Source organism: Solenopsis invicta, chromosome 8, assembly GCF_016802725.1.
Source record: "Solenopsis invicta isolate M01_SB chromosome 8, UNIL_Sinv_3.0, whole genome shotgun sequence".
Classification (NCBI taxonomy): Eukaryota; Metazoa; Arthropoda; class Insecta; order Hymenoptera; family Formicidae; genus Solenopsis; species Solenopsis invicta.
In genome coordinates, this window is record NC_052671.1 from 9,321,865 (window position 1) to 9,335,002 (window position 13,138).

Consider the following 13,138-nt stretch of genomic DNA (forward strand, 5'->3'; position numbering starts at 1 on the left):
ATTACTTACGTATAAATTAGGAAAATGATTATTTTATTTTATAAGTTTACAGTCGGCAAAAAATATAATTAATAAAATGCGTTAGTTACAACAATGATTACATTTTACAAGATTTTTTACAGTCGTTATTTTATTTTGTAAGTTTACAGTCGGCAAAAAATATTAATAAAATACGTTAGTTATAAAAATGATTACATTTTACAAGATTTTTTACAGTCGCATAAAATTCCATTATGGTTACTGCATTGTGCATCATACGAATATAAGAAAGCTAATTCGTATTTATTAGCTTGCGTATTGTAACAATTCTTTAGTACCTCCTGAATATACCAGTTGCATAATGATTCCAGTCTATCGATAGTTGTCTGCATCATATATATATATTTTTTTTTCAATTATTAGATAAAACATAGTTTTCATGTTTATATTTTATCATTTAATATTCATTAAAGCATAGATCTAAAATTTACTTACCTGAGCTATGACTAATCCACGATTTAAATTATTAACTGTAGTATGACTGTGCGAATCGAATAAAGTGACCTATAGATAAAACTTAAATTTTATTTTTATTTATGGCGACATTGATTATTAATTCTATATCAATATTTTAAAAAGTAAATCTAGTTCAAAATATACTATATGATTATTTATGTAGATTAACATCTAAAATAAGGACACAATAATCAATCTGCATGATTGATTTCAATTTTCTAGCTGCATTGCTTACCTTATTGGTACTTTCTTGAAATATAAATAGTATAGTACGTCCGCATGTGATAAGCAGCATAAACAAAGCATTAGATTTCGGAGCTTTGTACCATTCATATAAAAATATGTTTATATTTTTGTATAGGCTTGTTTCTATCTCTTCGTGAAAGATATTGAACTTCTGTGATAAAGGTATGTACGTATTATCTAATTGTACCATTTATACATTTACAAAAATTAATTTACTTGTTCAGATAAAAGTACAGTTAGATGAGAAATCAATAAAAATTTTTCTAACTGTAAGTATAAAAAAATACACAAAATTTTATATATAAAAGAATATAACGCATTTTAATTCCTACTGTACCCATTCTTTTAATGTTCTTAAACTTTTGCCGCCATGCTTTAAAGCATCTTCGGTATTCAAATATGGATGTGATATAAGTCTTTTCTTAATGAGCCATGCATGAGTCGCATTACCCTCTATCATCGCTTCTGCTACAATAATATTCAATCTCGAACAATTTTCAATATCATAAATCGATACATTTCCTCTTGATATTCGTACAGCCACAAGTAAACATATAAGAGTACATGCTTCACTTACTGAAAATTATTCAATATATCAAAAAAGCGATATTGATATCTGATGTATATATGTGAGTATTCTCAATAGCATAAAGAACAAAGTAGAATTACTTTTTTGCCCTGGTGGATAACGGCTTTGCGTAAATTCCGGATGATACCACAATATATCTACTTCATTATTAAAACAATCTTTCACATAAGATGGAAAGTGGCAGCTAAACAGTGGTAAAGTCATAATTACAAAAGTATTTCTTATTCCGTATGTTACTCATTACTTATTAATTTTGTTACCAAATATAAACTTTTTGTGATTCATATTTATGTTCTTTCTAAAAAGGTTTGATATATATGTCAAGACATTTTGGATGCCAAAATTGTGTATGATAGTTGGGTTATAATCATATTGTATGTGGGATATTATGAAAAAACAATTATAGAGATGAAAAATAGCTGTATTCAGTAGATACAAGTTAAACGTTTATCAAATAATTGAATCAATTGATTTTTAGAAAAGTATAATTTACATTGTTCTTAAAACAATAATTAACATCTGGAGGTCAATTATGAAACTTTTTTCCTAAGGCGGAAACGCGAAAAGTGAACAATTTCGTCATTAATTTCAATGGTAAAGATTTTCACTTTTCACGTTTCCACCCTAGAAAAAGTTTCATGATCGAAACCTCCTGAAAGTAACTTGTTTAATGGTTTTGTTGTTTAAATAATTGCACAATTGCACAAAAAAAAGCAATATAGGTTTCACATAATATTTTAAAATTCTGTTTTCATCTAGAAAATATTTTTACCTTACTTAATAAATTATAAGAAAATGAATGAGAGAGTTATTATTCAATATTTCATATTTTTTATTTTATATAAATACATATATATGTATACATACACATATACCTATATGTATATAAAATCAACTGTTCCAAAATAATGATTTTTTAAAGTAATAAAAATATTACCATTTTATTATTTATAGAAAAACATTGTTATATGAATGACTTTAGTGATTGTATAAAATTCAGTTTCCAATACGTATGCGCGTATGTATTCTTTTTGATACTTTCTTAGATAAAATATAAAAGAATATCTGTATACTCTTATATATGAATAATATATCACTTTACAATTTTGAAATTAATGGTTCTCTCTCTTTCACTCTCTCTCTCTTTCAAGATTAATTGTATTATATAAGTTGCATATGTTCGAGATAACACAAAACAGTACACTCCATGAATATAAAAACAAAAGACATATTTATAGCGTATTATATTTACATATAATTTACTGTAAAAATAGAAATACGGTAAAAGTTAAATGATACATTGTGTTATATAATAGAAATTAATATTTCGTAACACAATGTTAATTAAAAATTCAATTTTCTAAATTCACATTGATAGTGTTCTTTGTAAAACATAATATTAAAAACTAGAGTTATAATTTAAGTACTCATTTAAATTAAACCCTTCTTTTGTGTTTTTCTTCTATAATATTAACAATATACTGATTTTTGCGAATAAAACGTTTTATTATTCTTGGTGCTTATACCTTTTGACGTTTCGATCAATATTTTAATATTTTTTATATAAAATTTTTTCAGTTTCCATTAAGCAAATCATATGCATACACATGCGAATATAATTTATTTTAAGTCAGTTCAGCACTGTAGTTAGTTTTCTAAATCATTAGTTTATTATGAATAAATTTATATTTTTCTAAATGTATATTACACCTGACTTTTATTTGTCATTGTTATTACAAAGATGTGTTGGAAATCGTTTTCATAAATCTTCTATATCATACTTTCGCACATTGCCCTCACAAAATCTGAAAGGAATATATATTTTGTATTATATAGTAATTAAAGGGTATATTAAATGTTCTTTAAACTTTAATCAAACAATCAATGTAGATGCATCTTAGAAAATATTAGTGATAGAAAGGTTATTTGTAATTTATCATATTTATTGTTACATATTTTTAAAAATTTAAGATTAAAATAAACAACACCCACCAGTGATCAGAATGATCTGTATGTAGTTGGATAACGTGTTGGTATACTTGTAGTAAGAAGACGTGACCAATGTTCCCATCCCAGAAGTTTTGCAATTTCAATGCACTTTTCATCAATTTCCCTCAATGGTTTTTCTTCATAATAGCGTACCAATAATTTCAAGTAACGTCCATAATGATTATTGATGTGTGCATGCCATAAAGATAAAATAATAACCTAAAAAATATATAAATCTTATTTATCATTTTATAACATACTTATTAATTATATAGGAAACATTTATTCAAGTTGGCATATGTGGATATATGTATGTTAATATATTATTTTCGTTTAATTAAAAAAAATGGCTTTATATATCATTTTTACCTTATTATCAGTAGGTTCAGCGAATTTCTGTACTTCTTGCCAATGATGTGTAACGCTCTCAAGCAAATGTTCAAAGGATCCATCTGCCTCCCCAGTTTTCGTTCCATGTACGTACAACCGCGCCAATGCACAGCCTTTTTTCACCAGTCCCTCAATTAAACTATTCTTTTGCTTCTCCATAGTTACTTTGATTTTAGCCGCATCAGGACGTTGATCGTTTTTCAATCCATAATATGCTAATAACTTATCTTGATCAATATTTGTGATCACGGAGTCGGCAACTGTTATTATTTGATTGGCAAACGCAATAGCGTTTTCTGAAAGATCGTTCTGTGGTATATGTCGCCGTGCCTCAGAAGAATCCAAAGATGTCAACATGGCAGTGTGGACAGGTAAATGATCTGAGAAGAGGCCTTTCAATTCTCCGTACAATGTATTTGTGTGTTCACCAGGCTCTGTATAAAAAAGAACAAAATTTATTAATATTAATTTGAAAAAATAAATGTTCAATTAATGTATGTCATGTGAAGAAAATATCATATAAATGTATATTAAAGGTCACGTTTGCATACATGTGGATATTCATATTAGATTTGTTATATTATATGATAACAAATATTAGAATTCTTAAACAAATGTATGTACGATGTTAATGTAAATAGTCTATCAAGTACAATAAAATAGGATAAAAACTGTAATCGTGGGTACAATATTTGATGTACAAATACCTACAGAAAGTTAGATTAATGCAACAATTGCAATTACATGCTCAAAGGAACACATGTATCTTATCATCATACAAAAAAAAAAAACATAAATACATAAATCACATCTTAAATTCATTCCAACTTACTTATAGATGGTGCTATTGGTAGAATATAAACCGGAAAAAAATGATAAAAATATATATATGTGATAATACTACTAAACTCTAAGTATCTATTATATCTATTGTATATCTAAACATTTACATATCTAAATGTTAGATTACCAAATTTGGCAAGGTAATTGCATTTTAGATCTCTTATGGCTTCCTGGTATTCATCCCACTTTGTAGTTTTCTCTTTTTCAGATTTAGAAGTAGGGCTGGCATTTTTCTTGGCGGGCTCAGATATGATGTATTTAAAGGTGTGACTATCCACTTTCTTTCCAATATCATCTTTACAGAAAGTCAATGTACCTTGAAGATAACTACCAGGGGTAGCGTATTTGGATACTCTTTGCAAAAAGAAAAGAAAAACATTTAATATATATTAACAGATTAAATTATATATTTTAATCATAAACATAGCAGCTTATTTTTTTTCATTACATATATTACATGCTGAAGCTAGATAGAACAGAAAAATAAATTGAATACTGAGAGAAGAAAAGCGTAATTGTAGTCATAATATACAACAAAACATGATATTCTCGCAGAGAAATAATACACTCCATTCTTATATAAAATATGCAATGTTACATTAGCATACAAGTGAAAAGCGTTATGTATAAATGTAACATGTGTGTGTGTGTGTGTGTGTGTGTGTGTGTGTGTGTGTGTGTGTTTGTGTGCGCGCATAAAAAATTAAATAATTTCCACAATAATGATGAAAAAAAATATTCGCAAGTAGTTGGACAATGAAATCTCCAAAACAGGTGTACAAATATGAAACAGCTATATAAATATGAAATCTATGATAAAATTTTTTTAATTTGAAACATTTTTTGAAAAACATAAAATATATACCAAATTAATTGAAAAAAGGAGAAAAAGCAGTACTTTATTTTTGAGTACGTAGGCAAATTTTTTTTGTATTAAATAGGTTTGATCTATGTGTATTGTTTCAATACATGTACAAGACTTATGTGTATGTGTGATGTATCTGTTAAATATCTAAGAGGGAAAGAATAAAAATTTGCCTATGTTTTCAAATGTACCTTTTCTTGCAATAAGCAATATCTTAATATTGTATCTTGTATACAATATCTTGATTAAGGATAGACACATCAGCATGCATTTAAAATGTGTTGTCATAATTGAGTAGCAAATATCCTTGACGCTATTTGAAGCTTTCAAATGCAAAGTATATATAAAAATTGTATTATAAACTCACTTGTTTTCAGTGCTGCAATGTAAGATAAAAAAAAGTTATCTTAGTAGCACTTTAGCACTAAATATTATTTTATCATTTTATAATATTATATTTATATATAAATATTATATCTCTAAATAAATGTCACAGAATTTACATATATTAAAAAAAAAATTGTTACTTTTTTTAGTAAAAGCACGTGCGCATGTATATGTGTATGTGTATGTGTCTAGAATCTTTTTTATTTGTATGATTTATAGGTAGTTGGAAAAAAGAACTTTTCATAGAAAATACCCATAAGTTTCAAAAAAGAAAATTAATAATAAAACTCTATTGTTTATTTAAGAAAATTTTACTTCAATAAAATTTTAAGATAAGATTTACAATTACTGATTCGATATTAATTGTAAGACATTTAACACTAAAAACTTAAAAAATTATATAAAGGATTTCCAATACATATTTTACTAGGAAAAAATCGATTTCAAATTGGTCAAAGAAAATATGTGTAAACTTTATGACATCAATTTAGAAACATCTTACATATATATAAACTATTAAGAATATAATATTCATAAACGTTTTTATGCATATATGTATATGTACATATTACATGTATGCATAGAAAAGTGATGAATATTTTTTCATAAAAACCGTTTATATTATTATTCAAATATATTTAGCTCAACAATCAAAAAAGAAAAAATTATTAACTAAAAGTCAAATAGTATTTTACATTCAATCAAGCATACTACAACAATACGAAATTAATTTTCAATTCGTAAAATTATTAAGAGTTTATACAATGTATATACAAAATACAAAATTTTGCATAGAATAAATGTACAGTTTATCAGTGTAAAATAAGTGTGCGATAAAGATCATTTGATAGTATAGGTCAATAAATGATATATTTTTAATATATATCATATATTTTAATGTAAATTATATGCAATAGTGAACATGATACAAAATGTATTGTACAATGTAAGAAATGTGTGTGGAAAAGATAACATTGTTAATAAAATATTTAAATTAGAAACTTCTATATATATATATATATATATATATATATATATATATATATATATAACAGTTTTAGTAATCTATATTATAGTATTTTTTGATAAAATATTGATTGATTAAAAATCTTAAATATATTGGAAGTTTAAATTATAAAATTTTCTTTATACGCTTTTAAAGTTACAAATTAGTCTTATATTAATATTTACTAAATATTATATAAAAACTAAATAATTATTAAATAACTACATTTATTATTATAATCGGCAACAAATTTAAAAATATCAAACTATATTATATCTATATAACACAATAGCAAAGATAACTAAGAAAAAGAATTACATGTACAAATATAAAAACATAAACACTTACTTGCTCTCGTTGGATAGTGGAGCGATATATAAAGGAAGAATATGACCAGGTGGAATAGATGCAGCAACCATTTTTTTTCCACCAATAATAGCTTGCGATTGATTGGCATAAATGTCCAAATTAATTGGTGTGCTAAGCTTTTGACTCAGAAGTAATGGCATGTCTGTCAATCTTTCCAACAAATCCTTTTTTTCATGACGTACATGCATTTTCAAAGTATAGTCACCTTTTTCCAATTTGTGAATTGTATACTTTAACAGATTAATATTATTACACATTAATATTATATTCATAAATTAAATTAGACCACGTTCCATATTTATACGAATTCGTATAATTCAAATTATTATATTATTATATTGCAAAAAAATATTATAAATATTCTTTTCTTGATTAAAGAAATATTATATACTATTTTATATACTTATTTTATATACTAATTAGATATAAAAAAGTTAATGCAATTTTGTAACGATATCTAATATAACGTTTTAATTAAATATTTGTAATTCAAATTCTGAAAAACTTACTTTAGATGGATATGCATCTCCACAACTTATCAATTGTTTGTTACTGTCGTAAATCATCCACATTTGGCTTTCATACTCGCTTTCATACAACAAATCACTAAGCAATGCAGCATTTGGTGTGACCTCAGTTGATTTTGCCGAATGGAATGTATATGTTAGTTGTAACTCATATATTTGTCGTGATGGTGGAATAATATCACGTGCTCGTAAAGGAGCAATTTTCGATTCATTAGGCCTATAATGTTGCGTGACAAATTGAATCTTATAATCATTAAAGTTTAAAAATAATTACAGACATGATGCAAATCTTAAATACAACATACTTTAAGACTTGAACAGATGTTTTTAGAGAAATGTTGGGTACGACTTCTTCATTTCTAAGAGAACTGCGTAATTCAAGGCGATTTATTCCATCTCCAGACAGCATCGTAAGATTGCCATTTATCATGCGAATTCCATGAAATTCTATACAATAATCGACAAACATATCGCCCAAATTTGCCCAATATTTCGCAATAACTACTTCTAAAATTAATCCACCCTAAAAAAAAATAAAGATAATTAATATTATTATGATTATGATTATAGATATAAACTCTAAAAAATGCAACTAAAATTTTCTAGAAATTATATATATCTTTAATGTCAATTTTTTATACCTGAACTGCAAATGGTTGAACAGTTTCCGATTGACTTGTAACGCTGATTACTCTGTTTACTTCAAGAGTTTTACAGGCTAAACGAGGTTTTAATTGAACCGTATGCATCACAAATCTACCAGTCTTGTCCTTTTCTGTGCTTTTTAATCTGAGAACTAATTTAAAAAAATAACGTGATATAATATACATATGTATAATATTTTCTAAATTATATTACAATAAGATAATCATTTTTTCATATGTGATATGTTACCTGCCCAAGTAGCATCTTCTGGAACAAGAATAAAATGACGGTGAATTGTATTGGGTTTAAATAAAACATTTGTGTATGTTAAGTCTGGAAGAAGTGCAGTCTTCGGTATTGTCATTGGTTGGATAACAGTTACCGGAATTTTAAATACTGGTCCTTTCGCGATATTAGTTACATCATATGCTCGTATACTGAAAGTTATAAGTACAAACTCTTACAATCATCTCAAAATATTTAATGCAATAATAGAATGTAATATTTATTTCTTTTACCTAGTGGCATGAACACCTTCTGGTAAATTAGTAGCTTCAATTCTAATAGAAAAAGCACGAGGCATATGCATCAAGTCTAAATGTGTTGGAAATTGGACCCAGGAAGCATCGCATACAAGCGTTAGCTTCAGATTAAAGTCAATTTTGCGTGCTGGATCTACAAAACGACATAAATTTATTTGTACAAAGATATCATTTTATATATTATTTATTTTAAAAAGGTTTGGCATGGCAATAATAAAGCAAAATAAACAAAGCATAATTACAAAACATCGTTATGTACAATATTACCTATATTTTCACTATTTATGAATACTGGTTCGACTGTAATTGCGTAATCTTTTGGACGATCAATGACACCTGTTCTCATATGAATGCCTTTAGAATTATTAACGCCACAATTGATAGCAAAGCGTATGTCTCTTTCAGGAGCATTACAATACGAGACAAGATTATCAAATGCACCTTCGACTTGCAATAGGCCAGAGCCTTGTGCAAATGGATCTAAGTTGGGTACGAAAAGAGCGGTATTTTCAAGAGCCCTTTTTATACTATACGGAGAGTATAAACAATTCTTAGCGAGAAGACCCGATATAAGAACCGCTGAAAAAATAAAAGAAAATGTAAGAATTTGTGATGTGAGAATAATTTTATAATATCTTTAAATGTATTATAAATAAAAATACACACCGACTGCTCCAGTGACATGTGGACTTGCCATACTTGTCCCATTCATAAGTTGACTTTTTCTAAGAGTAAAGTTTGGGACGCTGGTAATGGCACCTCCAGGTGCACATACTGTTACTCCAGAACCTCCATCTATCATTGGACCACGGGAGGACCAAGTATATGGCATGCCTGGCATCTTTTCTCTTAAAGAATATTCAGCTACCATCATATCAGGTGATACGTAGGCACCAACGCTAATAATACTATTTGAACTGATGTCTGGAGGAGTGCCTATAAAAGTATTTAGATAAAACGTTAAAACATAGTGCATTCAAAAATTAAGTTTCTGACTACACTTTATAATTAGAATACTAACATAAATTACATAATTAGACAATAAAATTAATTTTGAAATTAACACAACAGAATGTATGTAGACAAAAGAGAAAATTAATAATATAGTTTTATACTTACCAATGGTACACAAAGCTGGCCCAAGATTACCAGCAGATGCAACCCAAGTTACACCATATTCATCAATAACTTCATTCATTAATTCTCCTATTCTACCTGTATTTGACCAATGAGCATGTTCTCCGTAACTCATGTTTATGACGTGAATTTTCTCTTTACGTTGCATTATATGGATCATCGCTCGTACTACAGAGGTTCCAGTCTCCATGGTACCAATACGTCCATCGCCGACAGTTAGCGAAATAATTTGAGCTCCTGGTGCCACTCCATTCAAATCTGGATTATCAGGAAAATATGCAGCTGCGATTGATGCCACATGTGTTCCATGACTGGCTGTAAGATAATTTAATGTAAAAAAAATCTAATATAAAAATCAACATTTAATTTTACAAATTTTTAATAAGATTTTTTGTCATACTTACAACATAAGCTGACAATTTCTAATGTATTGCCTTCATCATGAATATTAATACTAATATTTAATTGGTCTTCTTGAGTAAGAGGGGCAAAATCTCTCGTGGCAGAATATTCACCAAGAAAAACGCCACTTTCCAAATTACCTACTTCAGAAGTATCAATACATGCTCTGTAATAAAAAAAAGAGGCATCAAATTAAACAAGCAAATATAACGCTCATAATTTGAATTTTAAACAAATAGGTATGTGCATATTTAGGCTTATCACACATACTCGGAATATGATTACCTCCAAATATTACCATCATGGAAAACAACGCAATCGTAAGTAGGTCCTACATCACAATATTTTTTTTCCATATTATTCAATATTTCAATTCGAGCTTCAAATTCTTCTTTTTGCAGTCTTTCTTCCAAAGTTGATAATTGTGAATTTTTGTTCTCAAATTCCTATACAGTATATTTAAGAACACTATATTAGTAATTTCCATTAATAATTAAATAATTAATGATAATATACTTTTATATCTTCAATTTCTTATACTTTTAAATATCTTTTACATGCTTTCTTGCGTCTATATAAATTAATATTTAATTTATATATCATAAAACTAATATCACACAAAATTAATAAAAATGCTACACATATATGACACCCATATAATAGGCTTTGGTTAAGTAGATATTATATAATAGAGAATCAATGCCTTTACAATAGATGAATCTGCCAAATACAAATATAGCATTAGATACAGATCACTGTGACGTGTTGTGAAATAGTGGCCTCATTTAATTGCATGGTTTGACATGCTCGCGACACTCCTATCTTTGGATCACATGGACTAAAATTCTAATTATAATGCTATTCAGAGATATTCCTACAGATTTCCAGTAATTATTGCAATTAAAAATATAATGATATATGCAGAATACATGTAAAGTAAGGGAAAAAATAGCAACTTGACGTAACAAAGCATTGAAAATTTTTAATGGATATGTTCTTGAAACCTCGAAGAATGAGAGGCATAATTAACATAACTATATCATGAAATTAACATATTTTATTCAATCTCGATTCCACTCCATATATGTCTCAGTTAACGAGAGACTAATTGAAGAGTTTTGAAGATTGTAAGTTAAGAAATGAGACAAATTGTAACTCACTTAAAAAAGAAAAAATATTAATGTATTATAATTAAAAATTAAAAATATTATACTTGTAATTGTCTGGAAGCTTCTGCAAGTGCTGCTTTATGTCCATCATCCCAAAGACGCTTCTTGCGATCTGCCACTACTCTTTCCTTCAGTTTAGTTGGATATAATGAATACAAGTTTTTTAAACCAATATGATATTCTCCACTAGGGTTATTCCAATTGGATGGAATCTAAACATTGAATATTGCACAGTTCATATATAATATGCTTATATTAAATAACATCTATATTTTATTGTATCTATAATTATATGACAATATGTATCTTGCTTGTATAGCTGATACAATTATTAAATATTATTAAATTTTAGTTTAATAAATTTTACTTTTGTGTTTACTCATAGTAGTAATTAACAATTTTAAATTCTAAAAGTAGTATTAGATAAAAAAAAAAATATATATATAACATTATTTTATATACAATGCAATTTCTAAGCAACTGAACAGTTTGTAAACATACCTTTAATTTACGGCCAGTCAAACCAGTTATATATCCATCTGGGGCTTGAACAATTTTGCTAGTATCTACATCTCCTGCTCCGCTGCAGTCAAATCTCTCAATAATTTTTGGCTTTCCATCTGAAGTCACCTAAGTCCCATATTTATTGTATTTATAAGTAATAATATGTATTTTCTGTATTGAAGCTTATTATTAAAGTTACGTTAAAAGTTTTCACATTGTTATAAAGTTACATATTTAATTAAATCTGTTGAGAGTGCAAATGGTAATACAACTTGAGAATTTACCATTAAACAAACAAATTATATTGATAAAAATCATGACATAATGCGAATGATTATAAATTTGAAATTACTGTGACAAAACTCAGTCGCAGTTAATAGATTCCAGGATGTCATTAGTCTGGCAAAGCTCATGCAATGACTTTCATTCAATGGGACTTTTTTACAACATAACAAGATGAGCAGGATCGTCGGGCAAGAGTAAATGAACAGCATGACTTTTATTTTTTAATAGAGACAATTGACGAGATGCGGGGGATACATCTCGAACAAGTAAGGAGTGAACGCAAGAAACGATACTTGTCATCGAGATACACGATTTACCACTCCAAAGGTTTCGCGTTTCGAAGGGAAGGGCGGTCCTTAGGCGGAGGGAATTAGCGCCCTGCGGGAGGCGTGCCGACCGAGTGACCAATGCTCGCGGATTCACCCTCGCCGCTCACCTGCATACCCGGAGCCCCGGGGTCCACCCCCGAGTCGAGGATCGCAATGACGACACCCCGGCCATCGTATTCTGGATACTTAGTAAGAAACTGAGTGACACCCGTCTCTTTCTTAGGCAGTAGGCCCCAAACAGGAAAGTTACAATCGATGATGTCTGCCATGTTTCGAGTGCCACTGCCACCGTGACTGCAGGAAAACTACCCGAGATGTTTCCTTTGTACTGCCGTAGCCTTATATATCAATCGAAGAACAAGCTCTGCGCCTGCGTGCGAGCCAGTTGGATGCTTCAGTCGTTTGAGGTTAGGTTAACG

General features: G+C 28.2%; 2 protein-coding genes across 3 annotated transcripts; both read right to left on the reverse strand.

Moving 5' to 3' along the window:
* Positions 1 to 112: 112 nt before the first annotated feature.
* Positions 113 to 2,337, reverse strand: LOC105200905. Its single transcript, XM_039452701.1, has 5 exons — positions 1,411 to 2,337; positions 1,079 to 1,317; positions 731 to 892; positions 475 to 543; positions 113 to 365 (listed from the first exon to the last, which is right to left on the reverse strand). The coding sequence occupies exons 1-5, from the start codon at positions 1,532 to 1,534 to the stop codon at positions 192 to 194; spliced, it is 768 nt and encodes a 255-aa protein (XP_039308635.1). The 5' UTR covers positions 1,535 to 2,337; the 3' UTR covers positions 113 to 191.
* A 562-nt stretch (positions 2,338 to 2,899) lies between these two features.
* Positions 2,900 to 13,099, reverse strand: LOC105200904 (tripeptidyl-peptidase 2). 2 transcript variants are annotated; one of them, XM_026130281.2, is made up of 19 exons: positions 12,827 to 13,099; positions 12,103 to 12,231; positions 11,646 to 11,813; positions 10,718 to 10,878; positions 10,435 to 10,598; positions 10,013 to 10,345; positions 9,560 to 9,829; positions 9,161 to 9,472; positions 8,870 to 9,026; positions 8,601 to 8,788; positions 8,348 to 8,502; positions 8,012 to 8,229; positions 7,689 to 7,923; positions 7,159 to 7,409; positions 5,785 to 5,796; positions 4,680 to 4,906; positions 3,689 to 4,143; positions 3,323 to 3,538; positions 2,900 to 3,135 (listed from the first exon to the last, which is right to left on the reverse strand). In XM_026130281.2, the coding sequence occupies exons 1-18, from the start codon at positions 12,986 to 12,988 to the stop codon at positions 3,329 to 3,331; spliced, it is 3,807 nt and encodes a 1,268-aa protein (XP_025986066.1). In that variant the 5' UTR covers positions 12,989 to 13,099; the 3' UTR covers positions 2,900 to 3,135; positions 3,323 to 3,328. The 2 variants fall into 2 exon arrangements, with proteins under 2 accessions (XP_025986066.1, XP_011167008.1); XM_011168706.3 differs by lacking the exon at positions 5,785 to 5,796.
* Positions 13,100 to 13,138: the final 39 nt, after the last annotated feature.

What these genes read in the sequence shown, in the direction of transcription:
- LOC105200904 (XM_026130281.2), bottom strand. Translation starts at nt 12,988, where the DNA reads ATGGCAGACATCATCGATTGTAACTTTCCTGTTTGGGGCCTACTGCCT. An exon ending in AGAAATTGTCAGCTTATGTT is followed by an intron (nt 10,346 to 10,434) that starts GTAAGTATGACA and finishes ATTATCTTACAG; the next exon opens with CCAGTCATGGAACACATGTG. An exon ending in GCCAGCTTTGTGTACCATTG is followed by an intron (nt 9,830 to 10,012) that starts GTAAGTATAAAA and finishes ATACTTTTATAG; the next exon opens with GCACTCCTCCAGACATCAGT.
- LOC105200905 (XM_039452701.1), bottom strand. Translation starts at nt 1,534, where the DNA reads ATGACTTTACCACTGTTTAGCTGCCACTTTCCATCTTATGTGAAAGAT. An exon ending in TAAGAACATTAAAAGAATGG is followed by an intron (nt 893 to 1,078) that starts GTACAGTAGGAA and finishes CCTTTATCACAG; the next exon opens with AAGTTCAATATCTTTCACGA. An exon ending in TTCAAGAAAGTACCAATAAG is followed by an intron (nt 544 to 730) that starts GTAAGCAATGCA and finishes TTTTATCTATAG; the next exon opens with GTCACTTTATTCGATTCGCA.